This window comes from Mesoplodon bidens, assembly GCF_964165515.1.
Source record: "Mesoplodon bidens genome assembly, chromosome: 5".
Classification (NCBI taxonomy): Eukaryota; Metazoa; Chordata; class Mammalia; order Artiodactyla; family Ziphiidae; genus Mesoplodon; species Mesoplodon bidens.
Window position 1 is genome coordinate 102385118 of NC_138161.1, and position 21664 is coordinate 102406781.

The following is a 21664-nucleotide window of genomic DNA, read 5'->3' on the forward strand; positions in this document are numbered from 1 at the left end:
TTGCAATCACAAAGCTGCTCAAGTTGGCCTCAGAGCCCTATAAACAGCCCGGTGCCTGCAGCTCTGCATACTGACCCCTCCTGGGCCTTGCTCCCCACAGGATGAGTTTGTTTCTACCCCTGGCGCTCTGCACCCTGGCCGCGTGCTGCGGGGCTGCACCTCCACCCCAGCCAGACCCCAGCCCCTCGCCTCTCCTCTCCCTTGCCTGCGACAGTTCATATGTGCTGGATATCGCGAACTTCATCCTGCAGGACATCAACAGGGACCGAAAGGACGGCTACGTGCTGAGCCTCAACCGAGTGAGCAATGCCCGTGAACACAGACAAGAGGTAAGTGGCAGTACCGTCTGGGGCAGGTGTTTGCACAGTTTGGGGAGGCTGGCCAGGGGACGGGAACCCAGAGACACCTGTTGGCAGGTGTTTTCCAAATCAGAAACCCTGCTGAGTACATGTTGCTCTCCTCTGCCAGGGCGCTACAGGCTCTTATTGTTATTAGAGACAAGTGCTAACGGTATCTGCTCAGAAACGTGAGTCCCACCGTTTATAAGAAATCGTCACAAACGTCATAGCCTTTGGTTTGGCCATAAAGCAGGGACCTTTTTTGCTGGTCTTTAGGGGTTTCTGCTTCATGTGGGTTGTGCATTTCTCCTCCCCTTCCCACAGGCTGGTCTGGGGTCTCTGTTCTATTTCACGCTGGACGTGTTAGAGACTGGCTGCCATGTGCTCAGCAGGAGGTCGTGGAAGGATTGTGGGGTGAGGGTCTTACATGAATCGGTAAGTACTTGTGTCCAGGAGCTTGAGGGGGAAAAACTAGGTGTTCTCTGTCTACAGGATGAAGATGGTTCAATGTGTACCATCTTTAAATGTCCCTCTTTAAAATCTCTTTGGCGGGGTGCCTATGTGGTTATTCCAATTCTACAGACAAAATAGAGTTTAATCAGAGGGGTGTCTGAGGCTCCCACTGGGGTCATGACACCAGAATTGAAAAGTTGCCCCCAAATTATTTCCTACCTCCAAGACCTTTCTATAGGCTCTGAGCTAGTGTTTAAATTGAGAAAAAAAGATCTGAGGTGTAGTGCTCTGGAAGTGTGTCTAAGGAAAACTGTAGAAGTAATGGAGGGGGAACTTTTAAATTTGTTTTATTTTGCTTTAGTTTGTTTCACTGAACACTGATATGAGATTTGAGGCTGGGGACAGGGAGGGCTATGGTATGGGAGCTCTCAGCGGTTCCATGGAAGGATTTCCTGGAATCATAGAACCTAAAGGGAGTCAGAATTGATCTTATTAAAGATGACCATAGAAGAGGCTTGAAAATAACATAGTCAGTTTTCATTTGGTTCTCAATTATCCTGAGGTTATTTTCATTAATTTATATGAAATTTTATGAGTACAGGAGTGTGATACAGGTGTTTAGAAGTGAACTATTTGACCAAGATATCTTTTTCTAATCATTTAACCAAATTTGTCAAACTGCACCTACCTGGTTTTGAAAAGCAAATAGTCTATTTACCGTATTGTGAATTACATTTGTTAAGGTGACACTAGCTGCCATAACACATACACTAAAAAGCGTATACTGATGGCAAAATGATAGAAGTTGATTCCCATTCACATAAAGTTCAAAATAGAAATTCTTGATCAGGAAGGGGCTTTCCTCCAGGAGTGATTTGGAGACCCAGGTACCTTCCATGTTGTGGCTCTAGACTCTGCTGCCTTCAGCTCGTGGCTTCTGTGGTCGCCATGCTCATCTGCATCAAGCTATGGAAAGGGAAAGAGCATGGAGGACAGATAGCACATGGGAGAGCTTTATGGGCTAGACCTGGAAGTGGTTACACATCACTTCTTCTCACCTCGCTGTGGTTAGAACTCAGTTTCACACAGTCTCATCTAAGCAGGAAGGAGGCTGGGAAGAAGTCAAGCTGTGTCTCAGGAGAAGGTTAAACTGTTTAATAATCAGCTGGCAGTTTCCCCACCCAAAACTACTAAAATTGACCTTAAGTTTCTTGTTCTTTAAAAATGAAATGTCCAGGGCTTCCCTGGTGGCGCAGTGGTTGAGAGTCCGCCTGCCGATGCAGGGGACGGGGGTTCATGCCCCGGTCTGGGAGGATCCCACATGCTACGGAGCGGCTGGGCCCGTGAGCCGTGGCCACTGAGCCTGTGCGTCCGGAGCCTGTGCTCCACAATGGGAGAGGCCACAGCAGTGAGAGACCCGTGTACCACAAAAAAAAAAAAAGAAATGTCCAATTTCATTCTGGGGGTATTTAAAAGTCTTAGCTCATTCCACTGCGTCATAAAATGTATTTGTTGGTTCCAGGTTTATGGTCAATGCAAAGCAATATTTTACATTAATAAGGCAAGAAGAATTTTCTATTTACCTGCTTATAATTGTACTCTTCGCCCAGGTAAGAGATCACTTTGATTTTGTGCATTTTAATAATAGATGGAAAAAGAGCATTTAACTACACTATGCTATAGTGTATAGGGTTTCTCCCATCCTTACTTCCTATTCATTCCAAAGCCAAGTTCTTCATATATTCAACACTTGCACTGCTCTTCTTCCCACAATTAATCTTCCTAAATAACCTGCAATAGCTCTGTATTGTGTCCTACATCAAATCCTAAATTTTCAGTCTGACTTAAATGGCATAATCTCTTTGACTGGTCCCCAGGCTTCCTTTCTAACTATTTCTGCCATACTCCCTTGACTATACCAACTCTGCCCTCCATTCAACTGGATCGCTCACTATCTTCTGAATACACATCACACTTTCCAATCTCTGCATCTTGTTTGTTCTTCTCCCTCTGCTGAGGATGCCCTCCACTGATAACCTCTGCCCTTGGAACTCATAAGTATTCTTTAAAGATCATTGTCAGGGCTTCCCTGGTGGCGCAGTGGGTGAGAGTCCGCCTGCCGATACAGGGGACATGGGTTCGTGCCCCGGTCCGGGAAGATTCCGTGGAGCGGCTAGGCCCGTGAGCCGTGGCCGCTGAGCCTGCGCGTCCGGAGCCTGTGCTCCGCAATGGCAGAGGCCACAACAGTGAGAGGCCCGCGTACCGCAAAAAAAAAAAAAAAAAAAAAAAAGATCATTGTCAATGCTGCTTCCTCCACCACATTCTCTATTCAAGAAACTCCCCCTCCCCTCAAAAAACAAACAAGAAGTGGTGCTTTCCTATTCTACAACCCTATACAACTTTAACCTAACCATTCATGGAGTACAGACCATGCACTGCCTTGATTTGGGGTCTTCTGTCTTATATTGTGTAGAACGTTTTATCCCTTCTTCCTCTCTGCTTCAACTCTCCCCCAGTTCCTATCAAGTGTAAGGAGTCTGTAATATCATTGAATAAATTAATAAATACATACATTCTGGGTCTCTCTTTGAAAAGCAAGCATCCATGGCATGGGAAAATAGGATATGGCTACTCATCATTGAGTATAGCTACTCATTATGTGTGTGTGACTCCCCTGGGAGATCTTGTTCAAGTGCAAATTCTGATTCCATAGGTCTGGGGCAGGGCCTGAGGTTCTGCATTTCTAACAAGCTCTAGGTGATAATAATGCCGTTGGTTCCTTTGAGAGACAGGGCAACAGATCTAAACCTTCCTGGTTGTGAAGATGAGACTCGCCTAAATTAGAGGACAACAACCAATAAAACGGATCAGGTCTTAAATGGAAGTCCTAGGTACCTGAGGTATGGGAGGTCAGGAAATGACATGTGGGGATGGCGCTGGGAGTGACAGCTGTGGGTGTAACTTCCCCACAAAATGCCCGAATACATCCAAATAAACACACAGTTGATCAAAGCAATGTGCTTGCTTTGTCAAAACAACTTCTAGACAAGTTTCCTAGCCTGACTTTTATACAAGTTTTGCCACCCCCAGCTCCTCCCAATCAGACATTCTAGCTGTACCATTAGTGTGATTATCTTACCCAGTCATACAGTGATTTGATCAACTTTTATTTTCCAGGTCACTTGCATTTTCTAACCAAAGAGGGTGTGCTTCCACCTTCTGTGTGTCATTCACTCACTCATTCATTCAGCAGGTATTTACTAAGCAGCAACCATGCATTAGACATTATGTTAGGTGTTGGCAACTAAAAGGTAAATAAAACATGACGGTAATGAAATCCCAACTCAGTCTGCTTTACAGAGGCAATAATGGTGGAAGATATTGAACTAATTAAGAAAATGTTTTTATACCAATATACAGTTGACCCTTGAACAACATGGGTTTGAACTAACTATCATGGTCCACTCATACGTGGATTTTGTTTTCACTAAATACATACTGTAATGTTACACTATATGCAGTTGGTTGAATCTGTGGATGCAGAACTGTGGATACGGAGGGCTGAATGTAAAGTTAAACTGGGATTTTTGGCTGTGTGGAGGGTCAGCACCCCTAACCGCCGTGTTGTTCAAGGGTCAACTGTACTATATTATGTGTTTTTTAACTAAATTCCTAGGGTAAAAAAATTTGTGTAAGGTGAAAAAATATTGCTTTGTTTCCTTTTAAATTATGAAAGTAATACACACTCATTGCAGAAAACTCTGCAGAAAGCTAACTTTCTTTCTAAATAATGCTTTTCTACTCCATCCTTGACAAAGCTGAGCATTATCTTTTTTTCTTTCAATCTCTGCTTCTGTTGTGATCATATGATTTATAGGATTATGTATCATTAAGGAGTTTTATTTTTAAACTTGCTCCCTTTGGCATCAACAGTTTCTCGAAGGGAGATTAGCATGATGTGCCCTGACTGCCCCAGCTCCAGCCCCTATGATTTGTCAGACCCCAGGTTCCTGGAAACTGCTACTGAGTCTCTTGCAAGATACAACAATAAGAGCCCCTCGAAGCAGTATGATCTCGTCAAAATCACCAAGACTTCTAGTCAGGTGAGGCTGAAAGGCTAGTTACAACAATATGTCTCATAACTGTTGCTATTGCTATCGAGGCCCCCTTTTTGATTAGAACCCTAAGAGCCTTTGCTTCATTCCCTACCTTTGGTAACCCTGATGCACATTCAATCATGTTTTAGTTTCTGAGTCATTCCATGGGATTTCCATTAGAGTTGTGTGATATGATTTTACTTCATTGCCTTGAAGGCAAGAAGGGAAATGGACTCACAGTCTCCCTGGGTTATTCTACTTAAGTTCACTATTTACTACCACATTCCCGTATCTGGTTGACCTTGGACCACTTAGCAAGTCAACTTCTATTCTGTGTTTTAAGTACAGGAGTGGATGTTGAGTTTTATGGGTTAGGGGAAATGTTCATTTGTACCTGAATTATGTTGATATGTATCATATGGAGAAAAGCTAATTTAAAAACAAATTTACATGAGGAAAAATAAGCTCACCCAGGGGAAGGTTTTTAGAGCCCATTTAAATCCTTAAGAAGGGAAGAAAAGTATGGTGATTATGTTTTCTAAACAACAAAATCATAATACATGGTTTGATCATGGTGGGGATTACAGGGACAAAAAGAGACCTGTGTTGACAATGACTCTGGGAATGTATGGTTTCTGTAAATATAATGTTGCCAAACCTGAGTCATTTCTCCACTTGAGAAGGTTTGATTTTTATTTCTCACCTCTTGTCTCCTACCAGTGGGTGTTTGGCCCCGCCTACTTTGTAGAATATTTAATCAAAGAGTCATGTACCAAGTCCCAGGCTAGCAGCTGTGCACTTCAGCCCCCTAACTCTGTGGTGAGTATTGTTGAATGTCCTCATAATTTAAGCTTTGTGCTCACAGATCATCTATATATATTTATTGAGCATAAATTATACATGAAGTGTTGTAATGCATGAGATACTTTTCTTCCCCTTAAGGAGCAACTGACTAGGTAGAGATGGCCCAGATACAATAATATTTTATTGTAAATGCAGTTTTCATCAGCAATGTGATGCCTTTGCAAAAAATGATCATAGGAGTCTATAAAAATATAGACAAATCTTCTCAGTGGTTGGTGGTAGTCCTGCTTTTATCCAAACAGACCTAGTTACATTTGGAATACAGCATGGTGTTCCATTCCTTGGACCTCTCTTTAAGAAGGACAAAGTGAAACAGGGCTTCTTTCAAAGAATGCAGCCAAGATGGGGAGGGTGCCCTGAAACTATCTGAAGCACACCTAGTAGGAATGTCAATTGGCAAAATGTATTGTAGCACAATTAGGAAAAATACAAGCTTTTTCCCCCCCTTATTCACTTAGTTATAATAAAGTTTTATTAAGATATAATTCACACACCATAAAATTCACCCTTTTAAGGTGTACAAGTCGTTATTTTTTAGTCTATTCATAGAGTTGTGGTGTAATCACCACTATCTAGTTTTAGAATATTTTCATCAGCCCAAAAAGAAACTCCACATCCATTAGCAGTCATTCCCCTTGCCCTCTCACCCATGCTCCCGGAAGCCACTAATCTACTTACTGACTCTATGACTACATTTTTTGAACATTTTATATAATGGAATCACACTGTATGTGGCCTTTTGTGTCTGGCTTCTCTCACTTAGCAAAATGTTTTTAAGGGTTATCCTTGTTCAGCATTGATGTATCAGTGCTTCGTTTCTTTTAATGGCCAAATAATATTTCATTGCATGGATATGCCATGTATTGTTAATCCATTCAACAGTTGATTGATATTTGAGTTGTTTCCTCATTTGAGATGTTACGAATAGTACTACTATGAACATTTGTGTATAAGTTTTTTTCTTTTGGCTTGCGGGATCTTAGTTCCCCAACCAAGGAAGGGTTGAACCTAGGCCCATGGCAGTGAAAGCACCGAGTCCTAACCACTGGATGGCCAGGGAATTCCCTGTGTATAAGTTTTTATGTATACATATGTTTTCATTTCTTTTGAGTACATACCTTAGAGTGGGACTGCTGGGTCATATGAGAATTCTATGTTTAACCTTTCAACTAACTGCAAACTGTTTTCCAAAGTGATGGCAACAGTTTCATAATCCCATCAGCAATGTGTGAGGGTTTCAATTTCTTCATGTTTTTGCCAATGCTTATTATTATGATCTGTCCTTTTTATTATAGCTATATTACTGAATATGAAGTAGTCTCTCATTTTGGTTATATTTGAATTTTCCTAATGGCTAATGATTGAATATCTTTTAATGTGCTTTTTGGCCATTTGTATGTATTCTTTGGAGGAATGTCTATTCAAATCCTTTGTCATTTAAAACTTAGATTATTTATCTTTTTATTGTTGAATTGTAAGAATTCTTTACATATTCTGGATATAATCCCCTTGTCAGATATATGATTTTCAAATATTTTCTCCCATTCTCTGAATTGTCTACTCATTTTCTTGATGATGTTCTTTGAAGTACAGAAATTTTTAATTTTAATGAAATCTTCCTTATATTTTTTCTTTTGTTGAATGTGCTTTTTGTGTCATATCTAAGAATCCATTACCTAATCCAAGATCACTAAGATTTACTCCTCTGTATTCCTCTAAGAGTTTTATAGTTTTAACTTTAAGTCTCTGACCCTTTTTTTTTTTTTGGCCACACTGCATGGCATGTGGGATTTTAGTTGCATGTGGGATCTTAGTTCCCTGACCAGGGATCAAACCCCTGTCCCTGCATTGGAAGCACAGAGTCTTATCCACTGGACAGCCAGGGAAGTCCCCTCTGACCCACTTTTGAGTTAATTTTTGTATATGATATGAGGTAGGAGGTTCAATTTCATTCTTCTGCTTGTGGATCTCCAGTTGTCCCAGCACCATTGGTTGAAAAGGCTATTATTTCCCCCATTTAATTGTATTGACATACTTTTTGAAGATCAACTGACTATAAATGTAAGAGTTTTTTTTTTTTTTTCGGTATGCGGGCCTCTCACTGTTGTGGCCTCTCCCGTTGCGGAGCACAGGCTCTGGACATGCAGGCTCAGTGGCCATGTCTCACGGGCCTAGCCGCTCCACAGCATGTGGGATCTTCCTGGACCAGGGCACGAACCCGTGTCCCCTGCATCGGCAGGTGGACTCTCAACCACTGCGCCACCAGGGAAGCCCTTTTTTTTTGAACTTTTGAATTGTATTTTATTTATTTTTTTATACAGCAGGTTGTTATTAGTCATCAATTTTATACACATCAGTGTATACATGTCAATCCCAATCTCCCAATTCATCACACCACTACCACACCCCCTGCCACATTCCCCCCTTGGTGTCCATACGTTTGTTTTCTACATCTGTGTCTCAATTTCTGCCCTGCAAACCAGTTCATCTGTACCATTTTTCTAACTCCATATATATGCATTAATATACGATATTTGGTTTTCTCTTTCTGTTTTTCTTTTACTTCACTCTGTATGACAGTCTCTAGATCCATCCATGTCTCAACAGAAGACCCAATTTCGTTCCTTTTTATAGCTGAGTAATATTCCATTGTGTATATGTACCACATCTTCTTTATCCATTTGTCTGTCAATGGGCATTTAGGTTACTTCCATGACCTGGCTATTGTAAGTAGTGCTGCAATGAACATTGGGGTGCATGTGTCTTTTTGAATTATGGTTTTCTCTGGGTATATGCCCAGTAGTGGGATTGGTAGATCATATGGTAATTCTATTTTCAGTTTTATAAGGAACCTCCATACTGTTCTCCATAGTGGCTGTATCAATTTACATTCCCACCAACAGGGCAAGAGGGTTCCCTTTTCTCCACACCCTCTCCAGCATTTGTTGTTTGTACATTTTCTGATGATGCCCATTCTAACTGGTGTGAGGTGATACCTCACTGTAGTTTTGATTTGCATTTCTCTAATAATTAGTGATGTTGATCAGCTTTTCATATGCTTCTTAGCCATCTGTATGTCTTCTTTGGAGAGATGTCTTTTTAGGCCCTCTGCCCATTTTTGGATTGGGTTGTTTGTTTTTTTAATATTGAGCTGCAGGAGCTGTTTATGTATTTTGGAGATTAATCCTTTGTCCGTTGATTCATTTGCAAATATTTTCTCCCATTCTGAGGGTTGTCTTTTCATCTTGTTTATGGTTTCCTTTGCTGTGCAAAAGCTTTTAAGTTTCATTAGGTCCCATTTGTTTATTTTTGTTTTTATTTCCATTACTCTAGGATGTGGATCAAAAAGGACCTTGCTGTGACTTATGTCAAAGTGTGTTCTTCCTATGTTTTCCTCTAAGAGTTTTATAGTGTCCGGTCTTACATTTACGTCTTGAATCCATTTTGAGTTTATTTTTGTGTATGGTGTTAGGGAGTGTTCTAATTTCATTCTTTTACATGTAGCTGTCCAGTTTTCCCAGCACCACTCATTGAAAAGACTGTCTTTTCTCCATTGTATATCCTTGTCTCCTTTGTCATAGATTAGCTGACCATAGGTGTGTGGGTTTATCTCTGGTCTTTCTATCTTGTTCCATTGATCTATATTTCTGTTTTTGTGCCAGTACCATATTGTCTTGATTACTTTAGCTTTTTAGTATAGTCTGAAGTCAGGGAGTCTGATTCCTCCAGCTCCACTTTTTTCGCTCAAGACTGTTTTAGCTATTCGGGATCTTTTGTGTCTCCATACAAATTTTAAGATTTTTTGTTCTAGTTCTGTAAAAAATGCCATTGGTAATTTGATAGGGATTGCATTGAATCTGTAGATTGCTTTGGGTAGTATAGTCATTTTCACAATATTGATTCTTCTAATCCAAGAACATGGTGTATCTCTCCATCTGTTGGTATCATCTTTAATTTCTTTCATCAGTAGACATAGTTTTCTGCCTAGGTAGGAAACTTTTGTCTTTTGTCTCCCAAGGTTGGTTTATTCCTAGGCATTTTATTCTTTTTGTTGCAATGGTAAATGGGAGTGTTTCCTTAATTTTTCTTTCAGATTTTTCATCATTAGTGTATAGGAATGCAAGAGATTTCTGTGCATTAATTTTGTTTCCTGCAACTTTACCAAATTCATTGATTAGCTCTAGTAGTTTTCTGGTGGCATCCTTAGGATTCTCTATGTACAGTATCATGTCATCTGCAAACAGTGACAGTTTTACTTCTTCTTTTCAATTTGTATTCCTTTTATTTCTTTTTCTTCTCAATTGCCATGGCTAGAACTTCCAAAACTATGTTGAATAATAGTTGTGAGAGTGGACATCCTTGTCTTGTTCCTGATTTTAGAGGAAATGCTTTCGGCTTTTCGCCATTGAGAATGATGTTTCCTGTGGGTTTGTCGTATATGGCCTTTATTATGTTGAGGTAGGTTCCCTCTATACCCACTTTCTTGAGAGTTTTTATCATAAATCGGTGTTGAATTTTGTCAGAAGGTTTTTCTGCATCTATTGAGATGATCATATGGTTTTTATTCTTCAGTTTGTTAATATGATGTATCACATCGATTGATTTGCATATATTGAAGGATTGATCCTTGCATTCCTGGGATGAATCACACTTGATCATGGTGTATGATCCTTTTAATGTGTTGTTGGATCCTGTTTGCTAGTATTTTGTTGAGGATTTTTGCATCTATATTCATCAGTGATATTGGTCTGTAATTTTCTTTTTTTGTAGTATCTTTCTCTGGTATTAGTGTCAGGGTGATGGTGGCCTCATAGAATGAATTTGGGAGTGTTCCTTCCTCTGCAATTTTTTGGAAGAGTTTGAGTAGGATGGGTGTTAGCTCTTCCCTAAATGTTTGATAAAATTCACCTGTGGGGGAAAAAAAATTCACCTGTGAAGCCATCCGGTCCTGGACTTTTGTTTGTTGGAAGATTTTTTTTTTTTTTTTTTTTTGCGGTACACGGGCCTCTCACTGCTGTGGCCTCTCCCGTTGCGGAGCACAGGCTCCAGACTCTCAGGCTCAGCGGCCACGGCCCACGGGCCCAGCCGCTCCACGGCATGTGGGATCTTCCCAGACCGGGACACGAACCCGTGTCCCCTGCATCGGCAGGCGGACTCCCAACCACTGCGCCACCAGGGAAGCCCCTGTTGGAAGATTTTTAATCACAGTTTCAATTTCATTACTTGTGATTGGTCTGTTCATATTTTCTATTTCTTCTTGGTTCAGTCTTGGAAGGTTATACCTCTCTAAGAATTTGTCCAGTTCTTCCAGATTGTCCATTTTATTGGCATAGAGTTGCTTGTAGTAGTCTCTTAGGATGCTTTGTATTTCTGCGGTGTCTGTTGTAACTTCTCTTTTTTCATTTTTAATTTTATTGATTTGAGTCCTCTCACTCTTTTTCTTGATGAGTCTGGCTAAAGGTTTATCAATTTTGTTTATCTTCTCAAAGAACCAGCTTTTAGTGTTATTGATCTTTGCAATTGTTTTCTTTGTTTTTATTTCATTTATTTCTGCTCTTATCTTTATGATTTCTTTCCTTCTGCTAACTTTGGGTTTTGTTTGTTCTTCTTTCTCTAGTTCCTTTAGGTGTAAGGTTAGATTGTTTATTTGAGATTTTTCTTGTTTCTTGTGGTAGGATTGTATTGCTATAAACTTCCCTCTTAGAATTGCTTTTGCTGCATCCCATAGGTTTTGGATCATTGTGTTTTCACTGTCATTTGTCTCTAGGTATTTTTTGATTTCCTCTTTGATTTCTTCAGTGATCTCTTGGTTATTTAGTAATGTATTGTTTAACCTCCATGTGTTTGTGTTTTTTACGTTCTTTTCCCTGTAATTCATTTCTAATCTCATAGTGTTGAGGTCAGAAATGATGCTTGGTATGATTTCAATTTTCTTAAATTCACTGAGGCTTCATTTGTGAACCAAGATGTGATCTATCCTGGAGAATATTCCATGCGCGCTTGAGAAGAAACTGTAATCTGCTGTTTTGGGATGGAATGTCCTATAAATATCAATTAAATCTATCTGGTCTATTGTGTCATTTAAAGCTTGTGTTTCCTTATTAATTTTCTGTTTGGATGATCAGTCCATTGGTGTAAGTGAGGTGTTAAAGTGCCCCACTATTATTGTGTTACTTTCGATTTCCTCTTTTAGAGCTGGTGGCAGTTGCCTTATGTATTGAGGTGCTCCTATGTTGGGTGCATATATATTTATAATTGTTATATCTTCTTCTTGGATTGATCCCTTGATCATTATGTAGCGTCCTTCTTTGTCTCTTGTAACATTCTTTATTTTAAAGTCTATTTTATCTGATATGAGTATTGCTACTCCAGCTTTCTTTTGATTTCCATTTGCATGGAATATCTTTTTCCATCTGTTCACTTTCAGTCTGTATGTGTCCCTAGGTCTGAAGTGGGTCTCTTGTAGACAGCATATATATGGGTCTTGTTTTTGTATCCATTCAGTAAGCCTGTGTCTTTTGGTTAGAGCATTTAATCCATTCATGTTTAAGGTAATTAGCGATATGTATGTTCCTATGACCATTTTCTTAATTGTTTTGGGTTTGTTTTTGTAGGTCCTTTTCTTCTCTTGTGTTTCCCACTTAGAGAAGTTCCTTTAGCATTTGTTGTAGAGCTGGTTTGGTGGTGCTGAATTCTCTTAGCTTTTGCTTGTCTGTAAAGCTTTTGATTCCTCCATTGAATCTGAATGAGATCCTTGCTGGGTAGAGTAATTTTGGTTGTAGCTTCTTCCGTTTCATCACTTTAAGTATATCATTCCACTCCCTTCTGGCTTGTAGAGTTTCTGCTGAGAAATCAGCTGTTATCCTTATGGGAGTTCTCTTGTATGTTATTTGTCATTTTTCCCTCGCTGCTTTCAATAATTCTTCTTTGTCTTTAATTTTTGCCAATTTGATTATTATGTGTCTCGGCGTGTTTCTCCTTGGGTTTATCCTGTATGGGATTCTCTGCACTTCCTGGACTTGGGTGGCTATTTCCTTTCCCATGTTAGGGAAGTTTTCAACTATAATCTCTTCAAATATTGTCTCGGGTCCTTCCTCTCTCTCTTCTCCTTCTGGGACCCCTGAAATGTGAATGTTGGTGAGTTTAATGTTGTCCCAGAGGTCTCTTAGGCTGTCTTCATTTCTTTTCATTCTTTTTTCTTTAGTCTGTTGCGCAGCAGTGAATTTCACCCTTCTGTCTTCCATGTCACTTATCTGTTCTTCTGCTTCAGTTATTCTGCTATTGATTCCTTCTAGTGTAGTTTTCATTTCAGTTATTTTATTGTTCATCTCTGTTTGTTTGTTCTTTAATTCTTCTAGGTCTTTGTTAAGCATTTCTTGCATCTTCTCAATCTTTGCCTCCATTGTTTTTCTGAGGTCCTGGATCATCTTCACTCTCATTATTCTGAATTCTTTTTCTGGAAGGTTGCCTACCTCCACTTCATTTAGTTGTTTTTCTGGGGTTTTATCTTGTTCCTTCATCTGGTACATAGTCCTCTGCCTTTTCATCTTGTCTATCTTTCTGTGAATGTGGTTTTTGTTCCACAGGCTGCAAGACTGTAGTTCTTCTTGCTTCTGCTGTCTGCTCTCTCTGTAAGGGTTTATTTTTGTACCTTCAATTTTATTCCATTGATCTGCATATCTATTCTTATACCAGTACCACACTATCTCCAGTATTATAGTTTTGTAGTAAATTTTGAATTGAGAAGTCTGAGCCCTCCTATTTTTTTTTTACCTATTTAAGATTGTTTTGGGTATTTTGGATTCTTTGCATTTTCATAATAAACCAACTTTAGAATCAACTTGTCAGTTTCTATCTTTAAAAAGCAGGAAATTTGATAGGGATTTCATTGAATCTGTAGACCAATGTATATAGTAAGTACTGTCATCTTAAAAATAGTAATTCTTCCAGCCCATGAATATGGAATGTCTTTCCATTTGTTTAGGACTTATTTAATTTTTAGGACTTAATTAATGTTTTGTAGTCTTCAGTGTCCAAAACTTTCACTTTCTTGTATAGCTAAGTATTTTATCCTCTTTGATGCTGATATAATGTATTTGTCTTCTCAATTTTATTTTTGGATTGTTCATTGCAAATATATAGAAGTATAATTGATTTTTGTATTTTGATCTTGTATCCTGTAACCTCGTTGAACTCATTTTTAGAGTTCTAATAGTTTTCTGGTAGAGTCCTTAGGACTTTCTGTATACAAGATTGTCTTCTACAAATAGTTTTAGTTCTTCCTTTCCAATCTAAATGACTTCTAATTCTTACCTAATTTTCTTGACTAGAACTTCCAGTACAATGCTGTATAGAGATGGGGAGAGCAGACATCCTTATCTTATTCCTGATTTTAGGAGGAAAGCATTCAGTATTTCATCATTTAATATGATGGTAACTGTAGGCTTTTCATAGCTGCTTTTTTATCAAGTTGAGAAAGTTCCCATCTAGTCCTACTAGTTTGTTGAATGTTTTTATCAAAAAACAGTGTTAGAGTTAGTCTCATGCCTTTTCTGTGTTAATGAGATAATCGTTTGGTTTTCTTTTTCTCCTTTAATCTATTAATATTGTACATAACAATGATTTTTTTACATCAAAACAGACTTGTGCTTTGGGGATTAATCACAATTGATCGTGGTGTATAACCCCATTTATATATTTCTGAATTCAGAGTTTTTAAAAACTTTATTTATTTATTTTTGGTTGTGTTGGGTCTTTGTTGCTGCATGCGGGCTTTTTCTAGCTGCAGCGAGCAGGGGATACTCTTTGTTGCAGTGCACGGGCTTCTCATTGCAGTGGCTTCTTTTGTTGTGAAGCATGGGCTCTAGGCACGTGGGCTTCAGTAGTTGTGGCTCATGGGCTCTAGAGTGCAGGCTTAGTAGTTGTGGTGCACGGGCTTAGTTGCTCTGTAGCATGTGGGATCTTCCCAGACCAGGGCTCGAGCCCATGTCCCCTGCACTGGCAGCCGGATTCTTAACCACTGCGCCACCAGGGAAGTCCTGAATTCAGTTCGCCAGTGGTTGTTTTTTTCTTTTAAAGATTTTTAATCTCATATTTATAAGAGACATTGGTCTGTAGTTTTTCTGTGTCCTATCTGCCTGATTTTCATATGAGTCTAATATTGGCTTCATAGAATGAATTGGCAAATTTTCCCTCCTCTTCTGTTTTATTTTGGAAGAATTTGTGAAAGGTTGATATTCATTCTTCTTTAAATATTTGGTAGAATTCCCCAGTGAAGCCATCTGGGCCTGAGCTTTCCTTTGTTGGAAGATTATTTGATTAATAATTCAATCTCTTTACTTGTTGTAAGTCTATTCAGGTTTTATATTTCTTCTTGAGTAAGTTTTGGTAGTTCATATCTTCCTAGGAATTTGTCTATTTCATCTAAGTTATCCAATTTTCCAGCATACACTTGTTCATAGTATTCCATTTTTATTTCTGAAAGATTAGAAGTGATGTACCCTATTTAATTCCAATTTTAGTAGTTTCAGTCATTTTTTTCTTAGTCTATCTAAAGCTTTGCCAATTTTATTAAGTTTTTCAAAAAAGAATCAACTTTCAGTTTCATTTTTTTCTCTGTTCTTTTTTTGTTATCTAGTTCATTTGTTTCCTGTCTACTCTTTATTGTAACCTTCTTTTTGCTTGCTTTGGGCTTAGTTTATTTTTCTTTTTCTAGTTTTTAAGGTAGAAGTTTAGGTTATTGATTTACAATCTTTATTCGCTTTTAACATAAGCATTTACATCTACAGATTTCCTTCTAAGAAACGATTGAGCTGCATCTTACAAGTTATACATGTTGTTTTTGTTTCCATTCATCTCCAAATATTTTCTAATTTTCCTTGTGATTTCTTCTTTGGCCAATTGGTTATTTAAGAGTGTTATTTAATGTCCAGATATTTGTGAAAATTCCAATTTCCTTCTGTTATTCATGTCTAATTTCATCCCATTGTGGTTGGGGAATGTACTCTGTGTGATCTCAATTCTTTTAAGTGTATTGAAGCTTGTTTTATGGTTTAACATAAGGTATATACTAGAGAAATTTCCATGTACACTTGAGTAGAATGTGTATTCTGCTGTTGTTAGGTAAAGCATTCTGTAATTGTCTATTAGGTTTAATTTGTTTATAGTGTTGTTCAAGACTTCTGTTTCTTTGTTGATGTTCTGCATACTTGTTTTACCCATTATTGAAAATGAGGTTTCCAACTATTATTGTTGAATTATCTATGTCTTCCTTGAATTCTGTCAGGTTTTGCCTATGTACCTTGGGGCTCTATTATTAGGGGCATTATATTTATAGTTGTTGTGTCTTTCTAATAAATTGAGCCTTTTATCATTATAAAATGTTTTTCCTTGTCTCTAGTAACAATTTTTGTCTTAAAGTAAATTTTGTCTGATATTTGTATAGCCATTCCCAGCTCTTTTTTGTTACTGTTTGCATTGTAAATTTTTTTCCATCTTTTAATTTTCAACCCATGTGTGTCTTTGAATCTGAACTATGTCTCTCAAAAGTCTTTCATAACCAGTCAATTGAATATTAAGGAATAATTGGGAAAATGTCTTCATCATCTTCTGTAGAATCTCCCTTTCTCACTTCTCAATGCCCTCTCGGGCAGATCACATAGCTTTCTGGTTGTATTCAGTAATAAGAACAATTTCACTTAGATTATTAAGATTCACTTTCAGGTATTAAAAATTCCTTTTAGTCAATTCTGAATCAAAACTTCTATCTCATATCCAATTCAAAGCTTTTTCCTCCCTGTAGCTCAAGTCTGACCTAGAGCTTAGAACCTGCTGTGAGGAAGAAGTCAAGGTCTGTCCTTTCACTCTTTCTCCCCCTCCTGCAATCATTTATTTAACTGTGGCTCTTCCAAATTCCAGGAAGAATGAAAGAGGATTAGAGAAAAGAGTTTAAAGTCTTTTACATAACTGGACCTGCAGTTGTAATTTTCTCTTGGTCTACACTGGCCCTCTGTTTACACTTGAAAAAAATGCATACTCTATGACTCTAAAATTTCTCTTCTAGGAATTTACCCTAAGGATATATGAAAATAGCTTCAATGTTTAAACATCAAAAATTAGATTCAGGGCTTCCCCGGTGGTGCAATTATTGAGAGTCCGCCTGCCGATGCAGGGGACATGGGTTCGTGCCCCGGTCCAGGAAGATCCCACATGCTGCGGAGTGGCTAGGCCCTTGAGCCATGGCCACTGAGCCTGCGCATCCAGAGCCTGTGGTCTGCAAGGGGAGAGGCCACCACAGTGAAAGGCCTGTGTACCACACACACACACAAAAAAAAAAATTAGATTCAATCCAGCTTATAACAAAAGAGAACTTGTTAAATAACACAGAAGAATATTAGCTAGCCATTATAAAGAAAATCATAGAAAACTATTCAGTGTCATAGATGGATTTTCACTATATATTGTTAAATGCCAAAGAGAGTTATAAAATATTATGAAGAGTATAATTCTGTTTTTCTAGAAGAAAAATTATGTATGCATAGGAAGAAATGTTAGAAGAAAAGAAATCAAATCACTGCAGGAAACGGGTACCTTTCATGTAGTTACAGGTCTTTTTATTTTCTATTTATCCATATTCTAAATAACTGTTTATTACATTTCTAATAAGAAAACAAACTTATTTTATTTTTAAATAAAGAAAAATTTAAGGAGATGAGAGTAGTCTTGTCTGAGAAACAAAAACTCAGGTGGAACATACATAAAGAGCTGCTATATGAGAGATGAAAACAAGTTTTCTAGTTGACCCAAGGGTAGAAGTGTGGCCAAGAGATAGACCCAGATTTCTGTGTCTGTTCTATAGACACAGATTTCTGCTCAATACAAAGAATTTTCTAATAGAGTTTGTTCCTCAAGAAATCCTGAGTTTCTCTCATTGGAGGTAATTTAGCCTAGTTTGGCTGATTATTTGGTAGGGATGAGCTAAAGGATTGGCTCAAGCCTACCTATTACATGGTAGGAGCATGAAAGTGTTGATTGGCTGTGTGTCTATGTAATCAGAAGGCAAGTTGATTTCCATTTATGATCATTGATAATCATAATACACATGTGACATTGTATTTTCCTTTTTTTAGCCTGTTGGTATTTGCCACAGTTCTCTTAGTGAACAATACTCAGAAAAGTTCGTCTCCGTGACTTGTGACTTCTTTAAATCAGAGGTATTTTTTAGTCTAATTGGTTGTCTTTCTGTGAATAAAAGAGCAGATTATTTTAGTTGCCCCTACCCTACCCTCTCCTTTTATTTTCCTAAAATCCATGATCACCACTTTATTCAGGGTGTCCTAAGGCCACATCCACAGGGTAGCTAAAAGAAAGACCTGTCACCCTTTCTTATAGTTACAACATGGTCCCTCTAGCATAAGTAAGACCCCTGTAGCTTGAGTGGCTCAGGCCTCTGAGATATTAAATTCAGTGTCCCAAAGACTCTTACCCTGAACCATAGGTAGAATTTGTTTCCATGGAAATACTGAATCCTTTTCCAGAAGTATTTATTGAGCACTTACCATAAGGTAACCTGGTGTAGTTGAGAGGGTGGTTGAGACAGGCCACCTGGGTTCCAGTCCTGTTCTGCCACCTACAAGTTGTGTGAACATGGACAATTTCCTACCTCTCTGAGTCTTGGTTGCCTCATCTATAGAATTGGATTGCAATACCTACCTCCTTCAGATCCCCATGAGGATCTGGTTGAAGGGCACTGCCCTGGGCCTGGCACAGAATAAACAGTCAATAAAGGTGGCTTATTTTGCCACTACTAGGAGTGGTGAGACACCTTACTAGGGACTTTGAACAAGCCATCTTACCTCTCTGGATCATTGTTCAGCTCTGAAATTTGTGAAGCCTACAGTCAAGCTTCTAAAGGTTTGGTTCCCCCTGGCCCTTATCTGTTTTGCTTTTTAACCATTTTTTTATTTAAAAAAATGTTTTGGCCATGTGGCTTGTGGGATCTTAGGTTCCCAACGAGGGGTTGAACCCCAGCCCATGGCAGTGAAAGCCTGGAGTCTTAACTACTAGATGACAGGGAATTTCCTTTAAGCCCTTTAATCAGAGGCCCATCTAGCTAGTCTCCCTTTGAAAGTTTCATCAGAAAGGCACAGAACAGCGTAACCTAGTACCAGGCATGGCAGGGATTTTCTTGGAGGACATTCCCTTATTTGAAAGCATTCTTATTTCAGGCTCCCACCCCTAGAGGTGAAAACTCTACTGTTAACCAGAGACCTGTGAACCTCTCCAAGGTGGAAGAGCCCCAGCAGAAAAACACAGCTCCCACCAACTCATCCGCCAAAGCCGTGCTCAAAGGATCTGTCCAGTACCTTCCTGACTTGGATGACAAGCCTAACGGTTCCCAGGGAACGGGCCTTGTTGAGACCTTCCCTGTGCAGCTGGATCTAACCACAGATCCCCAAGGAGAACCACTGGATGTATCCTTCCTCTTCCTGGAGCCTATGGAGGAGAAGCTGGTTGTCTTGCCTTTCCCCTCAAAAGAACAACACTCTGCTGAGTGCCCAGGACCGGCTCAAAAGGACAACTCTCTTATTCTCCCACCTTGAGAACCACGTAGATGATTCTGGGGGACATACTGCCCTACAGGAGATGAGAGTCATTGGGAAAAGGGGGACAGAGAAACAGTTCAAACATAGAGAAGGCTAATAAAGTAATAAAGTATGTCTTTTTGACTTCTCTTGGTCTCATCATGTTGCCCGGAAATGGAGATAAGACTTAGCTGTTCACTTGCACACTGGGCTGCATCCCTCCTAAACCATCCAAGGCCCCATGCCATGGATAGATGCCTCTCATATCGTCTGCCTCTCTCTTTGTAATGACTTCTTACTTTTAGCTAATTGTTTCTGATACAGGGCCTTACCTAAGAATGTCCTCATCTTTCTGAGGTTAACCTAAAACAAATAGACTGAAGATATCTCTCCAGGAAAGATGGATTTATTCAGGATCAGCAGAGGGTTGTGATTTGGGGTCTGCAACTGTGGAGAGCCACAGGCAAGCCCCCAAACAGCAAGCGAAGGAGAAGACCTTCATGGAGAGGAAGAGGAAGTTGGAAGGGCCATACTAAACAAAAAGTCCGTGGCTTTTCATTGGCTGAGTCCTTGCCAGGAAAGAAGCGTCTTTCTTCTTCCTATAGGACTGTACTATTGTCACAGGTGAGAGCTCTCCCTTCTGGCCTCCCAACTCTGTGAACTGAGGTTTCTGTTGATTAATTTTTTACATTTCTCCCCTTTTCATCAAGATCTTTCTCTGAAAGCATCACTGATCAAGAGTCAGGTGTTCTAGTTTCAACGGCTTTTTGTCATTCAGTGTCAGGAAGAACCTTTCCTTGGTGTAGTGTCTCAAACCAAAGGGAAAGTACGAAGATTAGAAACCTATTAAGGTCACATTTAAATGACAAGAAGGGGTAGGAGGGAGAACTCTCAGGCCCTTTTTATCTAAAGTTCATATTTTATCAAGATCCTAGACATTGGAGGTCATCTGAAGCATTATATAATCAAAATTTTGGCAACAAGCTTCCAACAGGCCTGTTCTGGTTATCCTGGGAAAGCTGTCTCATCAGCTGTCATCTGCTTCAATTCTGGGAAATCTTTACTTTCAGGTCACCAGATGATGGGCAGGTCCAATTAGGGTTTGGCACTTTCTTTAGGTGTGTCACGTGAATCCAAGAGTCTATTCCTTGGAGTTTGGTGGCACAAAAGCTGGCTAGCAGTACCTGATAGAGGCCTTTCCATGAGGTTGAAGGAGAGTTCTTCTGGAGAAGTCTTTTCAAAATAGATAAAATCTCTGGGCTTCCCTGGTGGCGCAGTGGTTGAGAGTCCGCCTGCCGATGCAGGGGACACGGGTTCGTGCCCCGGTCCGGGAAGATCCCACGTGCCACAGATCGGCTGGGCCTGTGAGCCATGGCCGCTGAGCCTGCACGTCCAGAGCCTGTGCTCTGCAATGGGAGAGGCCACAACAGTGAGAGGCCTGCGTACCGCAAAAAAAAAAAAAAAAAAAAAACGGACAAATGATCAGTGTTTCCAGAATCTGCTCTACTATTATCAGAGATGGAACATAAAAACGATTTCAAAGGATCATTTAATTCACCTGGTGGATAACTTAGATGACGACTGTCCATTTTCTAGAATTATTTCCCCTTTTTTGGACAAAGACATTCAGGCATGATACTTCTCTAAGAAGTCTCAGCCTAATAAATGAATAACAGCAGAGGGACTAAGGAGAAAAGTGTGGTATCTCTCAAAAGGCCTAAACAAAAGGGAATGAGTTCAGAGACAGGAACCTCTTGAGGTTCCTTGGAGATCCCCACTATTTGAACTGTTTTAGTACTCCAAGGCATCTATTCTTGCTTTCTTACCTATTAACCAGTCTTTGAACCTTTGTAACCTGTCTGGGATTCTATGTGCCCCAAATGCATATACCCTTACATGTGGGAAGATTAAGATTTTGGCTGTCTTCCTTGGAGGTGACTCATCTAGAGTACAAGAGAGCTGGTTTGCCAGATTCTCTAAATCTGGAGTGGACATAGTTTCCCTTCTATCCTGGTCCTTTTTACTAGAAGGGAAATGTCCTGGTTCAGCCCATTAATAAACATAGAGTTAAAGGCTACCCGGGTGGAATCAACATCTGAAGGAAGACCAGAATCTGAAGCCTACTGTAATATTCATGAACAGGTTCATCAGAGTTTTGTGTGCAAACCTGAATTTTGTTCCCATCAACAGGCTTTGGAAAAGCCCTAGGAATTGCTTCATAAAGTCACCTAGCAATTGCCTGAGCTTGCACATAGTAAGTTAGTAGGCTGGATTCCCAGTTGTACCTCTAGAGACCTTTCAGGACTTTCCTAATCAGCAGTTTTCATCC

General features: G+C 39.5%; 2 protein-coding genes across 4 annotated transcripts in view; one reads left to right on the forward strand and one right to left on the reverse strand.

The window, feature by feature from the left end:
- RFC4 (replication factor C subunit 4) overlaps window positions 1-21664 on the reverse strand; it is a 243151-nt gene that overhangs the window by 132471 nt on the left and 89016 nt on the right. The gene's annotated exons all lie outside the window — the stretch shown is intronic.
- Window positions 1-21664, forward strand: part of FETUB (fetuin B) — a 25512-nt gene continuing 3848 nt past the window's right edge. For 2 of the 3 annotated variants that reach the window (XM_081234110.1, XM_081234111.1), the window contains exons 1-7: window positions 1-329; window positions 663-773; window positions 2314-2401; window positions 4725-4894; window positions 5609-5707; window positions 17881-17964; window positions 18979-19959. In XM_081234110.1, coding sequence (XP_081090236.1) covers window positions 102-329; window positions 663-773; window positions 2314-2401; window positions 4725-4894; window positions 5609-5707; window positions 17881-17964; window positions 18979-19353 — 1155 coding nt within the window. In that variant the 5' untranslated portion in view covers window positions 1-101 and the 3' untranslated portion in view covers window positions 19354-19959. The remainder of the gene's footprint in view (window positions 330-662; window positions 774-2313; window positions 2402-4724; window positions 4895-5608; window positions 5708-17880; window positions 17965-18978; window positions 19960-21664) is intronic. The other variant, XM_081234112.1, reaches the window with a different exon arrangement.